Source organism: Seriola dumerili, unplaced genomic scaffold (genome assembly GCF_002260705.1).
Source record: "Seriola dumerili isolate Sdu_G_001 unplaced genomic scaffold, Sdu_1.0 BDQW01000011.1, whole genome shotgun sequence".
Taxonomy (NCBI): Eukaryota; Metazoa; Chordata; class Actinopteri; order Carangiformes; family Carangidae; genus Seriola; species Seriola dumerili.
In genome coordinates, this window is record NW_019174266.1 from 4,389,003 (window position 1) to 4,405,802 (window position 16,800).

The 16,800-nt window shown below is 40.2% G+C and overlaps 1 protein-coding gene and 2 non-coding genes across 3 annotated transcripts; 2 read left to right on the top strand and 1 right to left on the bottom strand.

Annotated features, from left to right (window-relative positions):
* Positions 1–1,631: 1,631 nt before the first annotated feature.
* On the bottom strand, positions 1,632–8,121 carry LOC111224892 (potassium voltage-gated channel subfamily G member 4-like). Its single transcript, XM_022749589.1, has 2 exons — positions 7,363–8,121; positions 1,632–2,474 (listed from the first exon to the last, which is right to left on the bottom strand). The coding sequence occupies exons 1-2, from the start codon at positions 8,119–8,121 to the stop codon at positions 1,632–1,634; spliced, it is 1,602 nt and encodes a 533-aa protein (XP_022605310.1).
* A 6,918-nt stretch (positions 8,122–15,039) lies between these two features.
* Positions 15,040–15,111, top strand: trnah-gug. The gene has a single exon. It is a non-coding gene; the product is annotated as a tRNA-His (tRNA).
* Positions 15,112–15,610: 499 nt separating this feature from the next.
* trnah-gug lies at positions 15,611–15,682 on the top strand. The gene has a single exon. It is a non-coding gene; the product is annotated as a tRNA-His (tRNA).
* Positions 15,683–16,800: the final 1,118 nt, after the last annotated feature.

Genomic DNA, 16,800 nt, shown 5'->3' on the forward strand with positions numbered 1-16,800 from the left:
GTGTGTGATCTCACTTGCGTGCTTTTTTTGGTAAAAGAAGAGATTTGATTTTTATTTCTCTATCTGCGGTGACATCACTGCATGAGTTCTTGTTACTGACAATGACTGACTACTGTAATTTGACTGGTGCAACATCCGTGATGGCGGGCGCTGAAAATGATTTATTACTTCACTTACAACAGCAAAAATGGGGGCCGGGGATCCAACGTTGTTACTGTACCTGTTGTTTCGCTGTGATTTGAGCACTCTTTGTGTTGTTGTGTTTCAACGTGCGAAGCGCTGAGGTCACAGGACGACACCTGTTGCTGTCAGTTTTAACCGTCTGACTATTTGCTGTGATTTATGGAAAGGATTGTAGAGAGCACAAAGTCGACTTTTGACTTTGGATTTGTCTGAGCAGAATCAGATTCCACCTGCTCGCTCGGTTTTCTCCAGCTGTTTTGACCTCTGAGCCGTCAAAGAGGTCGCCACATCCCACATCTGGACGTCAGGGTCGTGGCTTCTTCAGTGTCCGCACAGGGAAAAGATGATGCATGGATATTACTGTTTAGACTATTTACATATCTTTTTGCCTGCATGTCTTAATGTTTAGCCTGCAATTTCAATTATTGTGGACGTGTGAATCAGCACTTTAGATCGAAGTTCACCCAAATTCTGGCCATCCAAGTGATCCTCTTATTCATCCCCTAATTTAGTCCGTCTGTCAGGTTTGTGTCACACCTATTCTGTTCCCTTTCTGAATGAAGCCACAGGCCATAATAATTTCATTATCATTATCATTATCATTATTACAATTATTATTTGAACACCAGTTTTTTTTAATCCCCCGTGCAGTCAAAATCAGGTCACAGTTATTGAAACAGGTCCATAACAGGCTCATTAGATTTCAGAGGGTGCGTTCAAGCTCTCTGACACAAGCTTGAGAAACCCTCTCTCAAAAGTCGACTTGCAGACTGAGCAGCGCTCAAATTATCATTGTGCTCTCTCAATTTGTTTGTCATCAATAAACTCCCATAGAACCAAACTGGATCTACAAATGAGAGACAGCTAACAGCAGCTAGAACCACTATTTTCCTGTACCGCAGGAGCTGCCACAACCCAACAGGTGTTGAACGAAAACTAAGCTCTGATGGGAATCAGTGCTAACGTTAGCAAGGTAGGCTAACAAGCTTCTCCAAATGTTGACTGCTGTAAAGGGAAAGACGCCTTAAATCACAACGGTTGACAGCTAACGATACGTGAACACGTTGAAAAAGCCTTGTATCGACATTCATGATGTTCAGCAGCAGCTTCTCCACAAACACAATGTGCTCAATAGTTGCAGCAAGACTGTAGTTTACATTTCCTTACACAAAAAGTGAGGAGAATTCAATTTTCAGATCAGCTGGAGTTAACGGTTTAGTACATAGTGCTGCGTACAAGGTATTGGCAGATATGAAAAAAGACTTGATACAATCTGATAAGTAGATGAATCCAGAACACGGAGAGACATAAAACTTAAAGTGAGATACACAGTTCAAAATATAACAGTCCTTTGGAGTCTAAAGAACTTATACGGATAGAGTACGCGGTCGAGTGTCACCATTTTTAACATATTTCTGAATAAATGTGTCTGCTCGCTGCCCGCTCCTTCAGAAAGCTGTAGATGGAAGTGTGGATTGATGACTCTTGCTTGACATCAGCGCTTCATTCTCTTCCTTGGACATAGACGTGAGATCATCTGGTGCCAAATTGACCTTGGACCAACTCTCCTCCGACTCAGCGGCTATTTCCTCGCCTCTCTCCTCCTTCCACAGCCGCTCGTACTCCTGTTTAAGCTCTTGGTAGGAGCGGGAGAAGGTGTGGAAGATGGAGGTGGCGGGAAACGCCATGATGAGGATGCCACTCAGGATGCTGGTCAGTGCCACTATCTGTCCAGGGATGCTGCGCGGCACCATGTCGCCATAGCCCACCGTGGTCATAGAGATGATGGCCCACCAGTAAGAAGCTGGGATGCTGCTGAAGCTGTGGTGGGGGTGTGTGGCGGCAAATGGCGCCAGTTCGCTCTCCGCCAAATGGACCAGAGGTGAGAAGAGGGTCACGGCCACGCAGACGAACAGCAGCAGCAGGCCGAACTCCCTCATGCTGCGCTGCATGGTCAGTCCCAGCGTCTGCAGGCCCAGAGAATGGCGAGCAAGACGCATCACGTACAGGATGCGCAGAGCCCGTAGCAGGCGCAGGATCAGACTCAGTTTATCCAGATAGCCTCTGCCGGCACCCATGATGACTTCCTCCTTTGTCTCGTCTTTGACGTCGACGACCAGGGACACGTAGTACGGCAGGATGGCGATGGCGTCGATGATGTTGAGGGGGCCGCGAGCGAAGGCCAGCTTGCTCTGAGCGTTGACAAATCGCAGCAAAAACTCCAGCGTGAACCAGGCGACGCAGATGGACTCCACCACAAACATGCTGTGGCACTTCTGGGAGCACTCGCCCTGCAGACACAGAAACACGGAGATGACAGACACTTTAAAGGGTCACAGGCTGTTGGAGCATTTGGACAGGTCTGTGATCCAAAGGGGAAATGTAACATCTTTCACAAGGCTCGTGTTATGTATAATGTTGAACTTGAGCTAAATGGCAGATTCTGTGACCTTATTCCAATTTACCTTCCTTCACATACGCACAAGACCGGGAAAAAAAGCATCTTATAAAGGGTGTCCCATTTTGATCCATTGTTATTATCATGTTTGTATGCCGTTTCTTTTTTTTACTCTGGTTTTTGTGAGATAAATGACATGAAATGAAAAGTATAGGGAACATGGAGTTTGAAAGATGAAGGCATTTTTGTATAGTCCTTTCAAATCTGTCTCTTGAAAAGCCCCGGCTCTTTATTGTAGTACAATACTAAATCACTCCTTTAAGATTGAATATTTCTTTTTTTTATTTTCATTGTAATGCATCACAATTGTGCCTTTGAGACTACCAGATGTTGGTTTTCCTAAAATCACTGCAGTCTCCATTTTCACAACAAATCATTGTACCTTTTTTGTCAACAATTAAATACGCTATTTAGTATTTGATACGACACAATAGAAATTCAAACAACCACCTTTTTTTTTTTTTGTGTCTGAAAAAAAGCCACTCTCAGCGTCACGCTATATTTAACTTTAAAAATAAATTCAGTATTTGGCAGCATTTAAATTGATTTTGGTTTAAATCATTTCGTTGCCACTGAATTTAAAAAAAAAGTGTCTGCTGAGAAGAAGTCATTAAAGTGAAAAAAATCAATTTTCCATTTCAGTGTGGCTTTGAAAGCTGACTGATGATAATAATGAGCAGTCACAAATACGTCTTCTAGTGACCAAAAGAAAAAGCTGAAATTACAGCCCTGTGAAACGCAGGCTTCTCTAAGTGCACATAATGAGCGCCTTTATGTTTACTGACAAGAAAGGGCTGGAGGGCAGGTTTTATTAGGCGTTAAAATCAATACTTTTAATGTCTGTTGGTCTGTACACTGTGTTACCAGAGGAAATGAAACTCCTGTAAATAAATGAATTATTTGTGAAGGAAGTAATATTCAAGAAATGTGGGTGAACTTGATCTGAACTTTCTGCTTGCCGTTACACGTTCACAGCTTCTTCAACAATTTACTGTCTATAATTGTCTTCCATACACAGTGGCGTTACAGCCTCGACAGCTAATGTCTGTCAACATCCAGGCAGCTGAAGAGAAACTGGCAGAGGGCGAACAAAACAAGAACCTTCATTTACTCAGCTGTATAATACAATACTGTAGATGGCTTGCTGGTGCTTTATATGGTTCTTCCATTTTGAAGGATATAAACTTTCACTTTTAAATGGACCGATCACTACACCTGTTCCCCAAACAGAGATTAATCGTAGCTCTGCATTAGCATGTTGATATTTGGCTGAACGTAGGTTACGACGGTTGATGTCAGGATAACGTTTAACTCCAACGTCAATTTGATGTACAATACCGACGACAGCCAACGGTGATATTTTGTTGGTTTTACGTTGTGTTGTAAAATCCAACTTCTTCCAAACATCTCATGCCAACCACATCTTGACATAAAATAGCTTTCCGAATCCAATACCGACTGAACTTGATTCCGTATATTTATATTATTCGATTTATTATCTATTTATTTATTTTACAGTCTCTTGCTTTCTTTTTTTGCCTTTTTTAAAATTGTTTATTGATTTTTATATTGTAAAAGATATTGTACTTGTTCACTTGCTGTATTTATATTTTATTTTGTTTACTAAATTTACTTACTTTGTATGTGAATTTATAAAGATAAACAGAGATTTAAAAAAAAAAAATAGACTTAACAGTTTGTTTGTTCTAACCAAACTTCAACATGGCTAGCTAACTAGCAGCTGCAGTAACCTAGCATTTAACGTTAGCTTACCATTAGCAAAACAAATTTTGTTTGGTTATTTTGGTTTGGTTACTAATCCCTCAGGATCCACACAACACATGAGGTGTAACACCAATCCTAGATGCTACAAAGTGCTAATCAGAGTTTATGCTAATGTTTGCTGCTCTGTGATGCAGCAAACATTAGCATAAGCTGACATGAGTAACTATACTGATTACTAAAAATCCTTGGGACAGAGCTCTTCTCAACAGTATGTTGTGTGGCTCGCTTCATAATGATCTAATATTGTTGTTTGTTCATTTTTTATTTATTTTAACAGCATTATTTTGTCCCAGCTTTTGTTTGGTTTTCATGCAGCAGTTCCCTTTAACTCAATTAAAGTTTTCTCCTTTAGCAGACAATAAAAGTAACCTTGACCTTTAACGAACACCATTTCCCATAAGCCCAAGATGTTTGTGAGCTAATGCCCCATTCATGTGGAAGGGAAGGTAAAGGTGAAATTCACATATTTACCCACAAGCAAGCGTTTGCTTTATTGGACAACTGTGCTACCACTTCTCACCCATTAATCTTAATCAATGAACACAAACAAAACAAAACAAAACAGAAAGATAAATGTGAACATCGAACTACCAAGCAAGACAACTGATTGCTAAAGAACTCTGTGTTTTAATATATAAGGGTTTAAATTACTGTTTGTTCAGTATAGCTCTATATCTATTAAATATCAGCAGACAATAGACTAACCACAAAACACTGTATTTTTAAGCACCATGTCAGATATACCAGAGCTTTCACTTCCCAGTTGCAATAACGACTTAAGGTCAGTCGAGGACATTTCAACTAACCCAAGGAATAAATTAGCTGTTGATGATGATCTGTCAATGACAGTTGTTATTTCTGTAAAATCAACAGTCCAAGGCAAAAATGAGAAGCTGCTTTCCTCTAATAGCCCATTGTTTCTTAAATTACTACCAATCTTAGCCCCTTTTTACATTTGTTTTCATTATTTGACAGGCCGGCAGTCACATTCAGCTTTTATCCAGATTTATTCACCTGTCAAAATGAATAAAAGCAAGTTAAACCAGGTGGCCAACATTCAACTTTAGATGTGTGCCAGACACAAAACTGAAAACAACACTGGTTTCCAGAGATTAAAAGGAATCTTGGCTTTGCTTTTTGACTCTGAGCCAAGTTTAGAAACACAACTTCAGATGTCTGTAGTTCTCATCAATTCTGAAACACACTAAAAATAACTTGTTTTTGTCCGTTTCAGCTTCAGAAGTGAACACCTTTTTATTTTTTTCTTTGTCCTGATTAGAGCGTTTGATGCATTACGTCAGGGAGGAATCTATCCATCATTTCCGCCACAGGAACATAATCACATCAGCCCTGTTCAGGCTGTTAAATAACAGTTATACATTCAGCTTCTACAGCCTGACTGCCTCTGTTCACCCCATACTTCAGCTTAACAAACAACCCGGACTTTAGCTTTAACTTTATTTATCTTTTTTCCAATTGTCTTTGTACTGAGATTACTGTTTTGTATCGGTATAATTATTTTGATTAATATTTATCCATTTTTATTCACCTGTCTTGTATTATTTTTACTAATATTTATGTTCTTGTTCTTTCTATCTATCACATCATATTTACAGCTACATGACTACGGCTACATGCAATTATTATTATCACCTTTAATACAAAGTTAATGCAAACATTAGGGGAAAAATTGTCACATTTCAATGATTTTTATGTGTGCTTGATGGTTTTTGAATGTCATCATCTTGTTTTACCATTTGTTTGATACAAAACTTAAAGCTCCTATATTTCTATTTAGTTTTTATGTGATAAAAACATCTTTCAAACTATTTGGATGATGTAAGTTTTGTGTCTGCTGCAGCGTCTTGTTTGGTACTACCACTGGAGATGCCAAAGCTTTCTAGCTTTAGGACTACACCGACTCCTGAGGAAAATATCTGTCTCTTTAGCTGCTAACAGCTCCAATTTCCTCACCAGCCCCGCTGTGTTCAACAACTTCTTCAGTAGATAGTGATTAGAGTGAATAAAGAAATTATTCTGTTACAAGTAAAAGTCTTGCACTCTAAATTGTACAGCAAAATGTACTTAAATAATTCAAAGTAAGAGTACTCCTTTTACTCCTTTCTGCAGGGCCCTCAATCTGTAATAACGCATGACATTTTATAAGATGATGGCTTGTCGATTTAAAATCAAAGTAACTATAGATGTAAGATAAATATAGTGGAGTCAAAGTATAAAGTACCATGAATTTGAAATATGTAAAGTACAAGTGCCTAAAAAATTGTACTTGAGTACAGTACTTGCACTTTGCACCACATCCAAACTTTCACATTCAGAAAAGGCTGCAAATGTCAAACTGTGAAAGTAAGAGAAGATTAAATGGTGGGTTTATCATTTTAATACCAACATGTGGAGGTGATGCGACACTGATTGCATCATCAGCAGTAAATGCGTTGAAAAGGCCCGCTATTCCCCTCGTCCTGTAATTGGTCATAGAGGTCATCTGAAAGGTCAAGGGGTTGCATGTGGGTTGAGTTTTTAGGTGACTTTAGGTGTCTTGTGATTAAGGACATATATGTAAGTAGTAGATATGTAAATGTATGTCTCATGGTTTTTTGCTATTGTTGTAAACATAGCTGATATGTATCTCGACAAATCTGTCTTCACATCTTTGTCCCTTGTTCTTGTACTTTGTTCTATAAGAGGATTAGTGACTCTGTGCTGGTGGGACAGGAAATGATTATACTTGCCAACTTTGAGTCTTGTCCCCTTATTGATCAATAATAATCTTTGTCATTAATCCTCATTCAGTCATTGTCTGTGTTTTCATTTCCGTGTTTGTGTCCAGTGTTTCCCCAGAATATCGACCACAAAACATCTCTGAATCTCTCAAGAGGACAGTGTAGCTTTCAGTGATTCATCGGCTTCACACTCACCCTGGTCTCTTCATCTCTGAGATCCGGCATGGTGCTGATGCACAGACTGATGACAGTGACCAACACCATGATGACAGAGAGGCAAGCGAACAACTTCCCAGCCAGTCCCGAGTGAGGGTTTTCCACCACTTCTCTCAGCATCCAGAACAGCCGGCGGTAGCCCTGCTCGGCCTCTGGGGGGGTTTTCTTCAGCATCACCCTCTTCTGCCTCCACTCCTCTTCCTTACGCTCTCTTTCCGCCACCTCTTCTACGCGTGTGATCATGCGGCGACGGCAACAACGCTCCATATGACCTGGGTCCACGCCCCAGTAGTCGAGCTCATCGTGCAGTGACACGGCACACAGTTCCCGAAGGAGACGCAGTTTGCCTGCGGCCAGGAAGTTGAGGATGACTCTGAAGGCCGTCGGGTTTCGGTCAAAGAAGTACTCCTGGCACGTCTCGTCGTAGTCATCGCAGAGTCGCGCAATCTCCTCAGGGGTGGTGCAGAAACGAAGGCGTCCCAGTCGACTCTGGGGAAACTGCTCCAAGGTGCTCCAGGGGAAGGTGTAGCGGTTGCCCCCGACATTAATGAGAACCTGCAGGGTGTGGTCGACCACATACGAGGCCTTGGGGTCACGAAGCAGCTGCGCTCGCTGGAAGTAAACACCCTTGATGGTCTCAGTCTCCGGGATCTCAGTGAAGAAGCGGTCGAGGCTGCTGTCGTCACTGCTGATGGAGTAGGTGCTGAAGTCGTGGTTGGCATTGCTGATGATGGGCATGCTGGCTGCAGGATGTGTGATGGGGCAGAGGAGGTATTTGTATGTCCAGCTGACAGGAGTTTATGACAGAGGATCTTCAGAGAAGCTGAACAACTGTAATGAAAAAATCACAAAAACAAAACAATCATTTGAATATCAAGTCCGTTGAAAATTTTACTTTTTATAAATTCAAATATTTGTTGTCTCAGATCATCAGAAACCAACATTTCAATCCCCATCCGTAAGCATTGATTTACATCGACTCATTTCATTTCATCGCTATGCAGATGACACCTAACTCTATATAACTGTTGATCCTGTTGCCCTGAGACTACAACTCACGGACATTATAACCTAGGATTTGTTAATATACCTTAATTCTCAAAGCACAGTTATTTTCTGACACCGTGATCCCCCTTTACTTCCATGACTGCATGTCTACCATCAGTTTATCCAAAATTTCCTCAGACTAAATCAGGAAAACACAGAAGTCGTTATTGGTTGGAAGTTTTCCTTAAAAAACTGCTTCATTGTAGGGATGGTGATAGCCTGGTGATTTTATTTTTTTGGGAGTTCTGCCCAAACGGTTCAATTTTAGTCTGATCAGACCAGAGAATTTTTATCCTCATGCTCTTAGAGTCCTTTAAATGCTGTTGGACAAACTCCAGCTGGCTGTCATGTGACTTTTACTCAAAGTGGCTTCTGTCTAGTCTCTCAACCATAAAGGTCTGATTGATGGAGAGCAGCTGAGATGGTCTCTGTTAGACCGTTGGGCGCTTGGTTACCTCCCTGACCAAGCCCTTTCTCGCCCGGTTACGCAATCATTCTGACGATCAACCCTAGGAACAGTCCTGGTGGTTCCAGACTTCTTCCTTTTCACAATTATTGAGGCCACTGTGCTCCTGGGAACACCTGGAGCATCAGAAATGTTTTTTACACCTTTGCCCTCACCACACTTTTATCACAGAGGTCTTCCGAGAGTTCCTCAGACTTCATGGTTTGGTTTTTGTCCTGACATACTGTGTGAATTGAGGGACCTTTATATACGCAGGTGTGTGCCGTTAAAATATGTGCAATCAATTCAATTTGCCACAGGTGAATCAGTTTCTAGACACATCTCAAGGATAATTAAAGTGAGCAGGAGACACCTGACCACAGTTTGCAAAAATACAATGCAAAAAGGGAAGGGGTCTACTTTCTGATGTGACTGTATATCAAAAGAAGAGCATGTTCTAATTAATAATGTGGTTCTAACTGTGTTTCATTAAGATCATCAAACCTTTTAAAGCCGTTTTGTACTGAGTTTGAAAATGTCAGACTCTGGCGCCCCCAAGTGGCAATAGCAAAAAAAAAAACAGCAATGCACGCCACAAATATTCTGTGTTCTTGTATTTTAAGAATCGGATACTAGACCTCTTTCTTTCTGGTTTGTTTCCATGTTGTGTGGTACATGCTAACATAAAAAATATCTTTTTAGGTTTTGGAAAAGTTTTATTAATATTAAGATTTTGTGATTTAGAATTCATAACACAAAGAGCAACACATTTCCTTGTTTGTAATTTGCAGGAAGCTTCACAGATCTCTGTTTTATAATGGCAGTCTATGGGGCAAATCCAGCTGTGTTATTAGTATTTATTTATTTACTGCATCTGTAGTTTTCTATTGAACGGCTAATTGATTAATTGACTAGGCATATAATTATACAACCAGATTAGATCCATTCGTGTACATTAATTGTGTTATGCTGCATGCTTTCATATGCGCACACCTTCACTGAAATAAAGAAAACATCTTGGCCCTCCACTTTTAGACCTGACACTCCTGACTCTTCACACCAATTCACGCCTGGATTCATGTGACAACTCTCACACCACTGCTGTGAGACCTTAAAATCTCATCGGCTCTGGTGAGACATCACGGTGTGGACGACCCAGAGAGGTTAAAATGTCTCAGAACCACCAGCCAACAGACCTAAAAAACCTCTTTCAACTACAGCTTTAGTCCAGTGGAGAGTTTATTTTCAACCCCACGTCCAAACACCAGTTTTAAATCAACAGCAATAACTCCTTCCAGAATCAGCATTACAGTTACATTCATTACGATCCAGTTAATCCTGGAGGTTTCAAAAAAGAAACGTGGCTTTAAACCGACATCAAGCCCCAGCCTGTACAAACCTGTAACCTGAGTGAGCTTGGATCATCAATCTAAAGTTTAAAACACCCACTCAAAGTTTCCAGCTCCTCTACGTGGAGGCCACGAATGAAAGCCTAGACTCTACTCATTTATTTAGAATAAGATTGTGCTGTTTTTCAAATGTTATTTATCAATGCTGTGAGTTCCACAAAATAAATTGAAATTCACCTCCACTGAATTGGAGGCTGAAATCTCAGAGATGGATTTCTGAAAACAAATGAATAAGACAAAGAAAACCAAAACAATCTACACGGCTGAAACAGATGAAACAACTTTTCTACAACTTAATCTTCAGCTAAATTGATTCATACACACATTCATGACCCTGTTACTTCTAGTTATTTACCTTTTAAAGAAACTTATGGTATGAAATACAAGACGAGCACACTACTGAATATAAACTGTAACTTTAATCATAATTTCTGTAAATACAGAAAAAGCCAAGTTACATTTCACAGCAAGAATCAGTCTGTGAGCCTGGTTCACTCCCTCCTCCTGAAACACTACACTGATCATTGATTTACTGATTAACATTTTATTGTAATTTAAATTTGAAAATGTCATTTTGACGAATAATTTTTAAGAACGTTGTTCTCTCATGTTTCTCCAGCAGGTGGATCCTTGAACGCTTCCTGGTGAGATTCTGACTGCTTATTGGTGGAAGTGAATTGTACTTCCAGCTGTACTTAAATATAATTTTGAGGTAGGCCTACTTTACTTGAATATTTACTACAGATTCTTGATACGTTGCAGATAAAGGTTTTACAAAAGTGTAAAGTAGTTCAAATGAACTCCCTCTCAACCAGCTACACCATGGACAGGCTGCAACTAACTATTGATTTCATTAACCTGCTCTCTCGATTAATTGTTTTCTCTATAAAATGTCAGAACACAGTGGAATGTGTTGTCTTCAAATTTCTCATTTCATTCAACCAAAAAGCCAAAACCCACAAATATTCAGTTTGTGCTCAGACATGACAAAGTATCAAAAACTCACATTTCAGAAGCTTCAACCAGCAAATATTTCGAATTTTTACTTAAAAAATTACTAAAACAATTAATTGATGATTTTACTTTTGATCCTTTAATTAGCTTCTTTAAATCATGAATGCAGGATTTGTACTTGTATTTTTAACTTTCAAGTGGAAGATCTCAACACTTCTTCCACCACAAAGCAAAAATAAATCAACACTAAAACATTCACAATGATTTTGTGGTTGTTCCATTACACAGATTAAGTTTCCAAATGAATGGACTATCAAAAATATTACAAATATATCACACATACAGTGTTTGCAAATGTCTTTCTGTCCCTGAAACCAACTTTTAAGCATTAATATTAAATATGTTAAACATAGTGCATTTTCCAGATGCTCAATGTTAGAGCTGCATGTAAATCATCAAATTGATCTGAACTGAATGTGGTGTATACTGTTGTGTAGTGTGCTTGTGTTTATTGCTGTAACAGTGTGTTTCTCCCTTTTTAAATTTTAATCTGAGTAAGACTTTTACCTGGATACATGAAGCAAAATAAAAAGAAGAAAATGTAGTTAAAGTTGCTCGAGAGTTTAGTTCAACCCCACAGACCACAATGTTGTTTTTGATATGAAATAAAACTGAAGTAAAAGTTCTAGTTCGAGAAAATGACACTGTATTTTTTATTCACTCACCTCACAGGGCGCAGGTATTCTGCTCTTCCACGTCTCTGTTATTTGTCCTGTGCATTTTCTCAGCTGTTGCTATAATGAAGATGCTCATCACTAATTAAGACTCGAGCCGAACCGTCCGCATAATTGATCTTATCATTGATGTGAACATCAGCTGAGGCAGGGGGCTCGGCTGTCAGCAGCAGGCACAGTGTCAATACAGTTTGTAAATCCTCTCTGAAGTTTGCAGGGTCGGTGTGTGTCTGTGCAGCATCACCTGCGGCCGCAGCGGACGTCGCCTCTCCGGCAGCTCCGTTGAGTTGGAGGGAATTAAATTACTCTGATTTCTTCCCCCTCGGCGCGTCGCTCCGCGTCCATTGGTCCCCGCCGCTGCCGAGGAGAGAATAAATGCGATTATCTAACGGCGCTGCCCTCCTGAAACCTGCTGCTGTATTTTCATCTCTGTTTGACAGCAGGACCATCCTCCTCCTCCTCCTCCTCCTCCTCCTCCTTTTTTTTTACCCTCCCTCCTTCTCCCTCCCTTCTCCAGCTCTCTCTCCTTCTACACTGTAAAAAGAAAAGGCAATATAAGGTAGTACTGCCATGATGTAATAATACTCCAAAGTCAGCCATTCAACTTACTTAACAGAATTTTATAACAAAAATAACCCTACTTTAATTTTCAGTAAGATGCAGCTACAGGATATATGCAGATATTAAAGAGCAATTATTTCAGTTTCCTAAAAAGGAAAATGGCCTGAGAAGTTATTTAAAAGTCTTCAGTTTCATTTTTAAAGGTCTTAAATATTCCTTCTCACCTGACACTGGCAGTAAAGTCACTTAGAAAATGTTTCTGTGTGTGATTTTTGGTAGATCTCCAGTTTAGACCTTAAATAAACATGTTATTTTTTAACTGATCAATCAATCCATCCATTTACTGCTGCTTACCTGTTTGATTGTTAATTACATTAGTATGAATTCATGTTTTGTAAATTAATGCTGGAAAATGCTGACAAAAATGTGAAGAACTAGAAGGTTTTGTTGTTTCCACTGATTAAAAACATCTTTAAAATCCTAAATATAACTTAATGAACACTACAGAAACCTGAACTACAATTTTAACTACATTATATAGCCCATACTGTTGGGTAGAGCTGTAGTTTTTTCCTGTGCTAACAAAGTGGGATAATCATTGTTTAACTTTGAAGATTCAATATCTTATAGCAGCTGCTGTGGTACAGTAAACTCAGAGAGACAGATAAAAGAAAAGCTGAATGAGAGATTGCATCGAGTTGACTAGCATTGGATGAACTGAAATACTGACCTCATGGTAAACGAAAAATCAGGGTTCGGGGTGTGTTGATGCCACTGCTGATGGTAGAAGTAGTCGGCCATTGTTGTATTCTGGAAAAACCCTTAAGGATGATGTTGTGGTGGATGGATGGATCAGCAAAGCCTGTGAATCTGAAAAGGTTCCACAATTCCTACCGATAGAGTCAACATAGCTTCTTTTAACCATGACATCTTTCCTGAACCTGAACCTGAACCTGAACCTGAACCTGAGCAGGCAGACACACTCCAAAATAAAATAAATAGACTAAACAGAGTGTTTTTTTTACAGTGCAGAGCTGCTTGTCTACACTTGATCATGACTCTTCAGTATAAACTGGACTCCACTGGAAAGCTTTTGTTTAAATGCAGCTAAAGCCTGATTGACAAAGTTTGTGCAGTCAGACATGCAAACACAGAGAGGATTAATAAAGAGGACAGAAGATAAAACACAGAGCGCACACACACGCACAAACACACACACACACACACACACACACACACACACACACACACACACACACACACACACACACACACACACACACACACACACACACACACACACACGCTATTATGTCATTCATGATTTGCATCACTGCTTTACAAGAAGCAGGTGGTTGTTTGGGTCCAGATCTAATAACCAGAACATCAGCTGCTGCTGTGCAGGTGACGTCCAGCTGTTGTCACGTGACCTCTGTGAAACAAATGAAGCTTCATCTGGAAGATTTAGTTCCTGTTTATATTTCAAACTGGATCTCTGGGAGTGGATTACTCACAGCTCCACTTATGTGTTGTGGTGTGTCTTTTTCGAGTAATTGTAGTGAAGTTGCCATGGTAACTGATTGGGCTAAGTAAGCCTGTCAGTGTTTTTGCATGAAAAGTTTGCCTCTCAGATTCAGATAATTTATAGTGTTACAGCAGTTTCTTTTTAAACTTAAGTGGAAGAATTTGATGAGAGAAAAGCCTCTTTGTCCTGCTTCCATCTATAAAGACTCGTATGTGCTTCAAATATGGAACTACTACTATTTTTCTTTTTCAGGATAATAAATCCTGCACTCAGAATACCGATAAAACCCCATGTGAAAGAACAGAAGTATTATCAGCTAAATGCAGTTAAAGAGTCACAAGTAAAAGTGCTCGTTCTGCAGGAAAATGTCACCTAACTGATTATTAGATTGGTACTGATGCATTAATGTGTAAGCAGCATTTTACTGCTGAGGCTGGAGTTAATTTTAAGGTTCCCAACCCCAGGGTCGGGCCCCTCCAAAGGTTTAGAAGATGAATCTGAGAGGTCATGAGATGGTTAACAGGAGAGGAAAGACACAGCTCTGATCCTGTCTTTATGTGAATAACTTATTTATTCATTAAATAATTAGAAAAATAAATGTTACATGCTATGTTAACATTTGTATTGTTAATGTTACTTAAAAGCTGTTTGTTTCTGATAGACTTTGCAGAGCTCTGTGCGTTGGGCTTTGATGCTAATGTTCAATTTTTTTAGGAGAATAATAAGTATGGATAAAGAATTACTGGCAAAACTATAATTTGGTATACTGTCTCAGCCCTGCCTCGTGTCTGCAGGTATTCAGGTGCAGCCCCACACAACCTTCACCGATATGATAAGGCAGCCTTTCTGAGAGAGGAAACCCCATGCTGCATGAACTATCTGTCTTCTATCACATGTCATTTAGGAAGACGCACACAGATAAGATCATATGTTTTATATTCACCGCTCAAAACAACAATGAGGCAGTCGGAGCTGCAGGAAGCCGTGATCGTATAGTGGTTAGTACTCTGCGTTGTGGCCGCAGCAACCCCGGTTCGAATCCGGGTCACGGCAGCAGCAGTGGCGGGGTGACCTGGTTCATGTGGTTGAGTGATGCACACTTTTTAGGCATTACTCAAGACTTCACACCGCAATTATGACAACATTTCACACAAATGGTGAATATTTCAAATGAAATTGGATAAACAGGGATGTAACCTGACACTAGTCTGAGTGGCAGAGGAATACAATTCTAGTTTATTAAAGTGCAGTTTCAAATTAAGCTTTCCCAGATGGTTCTGTGTGAAAACCCTCATGTCAGGTTATGGAGAACGGCATTTCAACGTGTGCTAAAAGTCACCTGAACCTGTCAGAACACAACTGCCGTGAAGCTTCTGCTGTTTCCGGTTTTACCTGCTGCTGCTCTTGATTTGAAGGACAAAAGATGTCTCTGAAGGACACACAGCGGTGCCACATAAACTGTCTGTGGAACATGACTGTCTCATTTAGGGAAATCCACACACACACACACACACACACACACACATTGCTTTCACACTCAACAGAGCAGCTGGCCGTGATCGTATAGTGGTTAGTACTCTGCGTTGTGGCCGCAGCAACCCCGGTTCGAATCCGGGTCACGGCAGCAGTGGTGACGAGGTTCTGCGTTTTGACTCCTGTCTATCTTAGAATAACTTTTAGTTTACAAATATCACATGTACGTGATCGTAAAAATCCTCCTCTGCATATCATGTATCCACTGACGTTTACACTTTCAAGGAGACAAATGATCGTTTAAAGGTCCCCTGAATCTGTCATGAAGCTGTTGGTCTTTGCAGTTTTACTTGCTACTGTTCTTGATTTATTTGAAAAACAAAGTTTGTCCCTGAAGGACACACAGCTGTGCTACATAAACTATCTGTGGAACATGATAAAATAGTACATATGATATTCAGAGCTCAAAATATACTATCACACACTAGGAAGCAAGAGGCCGTGATAGTATAGGCTAGTGGTTAGTAGTCTGTGTTGTGGCTGCAGCAACCCTGGTTTGATTCCATGTCATGGCAGCAGTGGTAAGGTGAGCTGCTTTCACAGTTCAGTTTAGGTCAGACCACAGATACATCTGGACAACGGACCAGAAGTTCATAGATTCAATTCTGTTAGTCCTTAAACTGTTGCCCTCGGCTCGTGTTCACTTCTCAGGTGTGTGACAGACTCTAAAATGACACCCTGAGGTGGAGGCCGTCTGCTGCTTAGAGGAGTTGGATAATAAAAGTTGTCTTCCTCACATTGAGCCGTGTTTGTGCTCCTTTCTTTAACCCCACAAACCAGAACATCCAGTTCGTCCACACACTGAGACGAGAATGATGCTGTAGTATTGTAATAAGACGACCTCTGACCTCCCAAGCTGATGAATATCAGGGATTACACGATAATCCACAAACAGGAGGGGGGTAGAGTGAAGGCGAACTAGACTAGAGAGTACGTTGGGATGCAACCAGGCTGCAGGAGCATGCTGGGAAATTTACTATGAAGAAATCAATCATGACTGTTAACTATGGTCACCGATAGAGTCTTTAAAATGCTTGGGGAATAAAACATATTTTTAGAGTGAACATCTAAGTTAGATCATGTCTGCATTAAGCCACCTAACTTTAAAACACTTTTTCTGTGTGAAAACAATTTGCATCCACATTAGTGTTTCCAAGTCGTTTTAGTAGAGATCTCTGTCCACAGTGAAACACCTGAACAACATGAAAG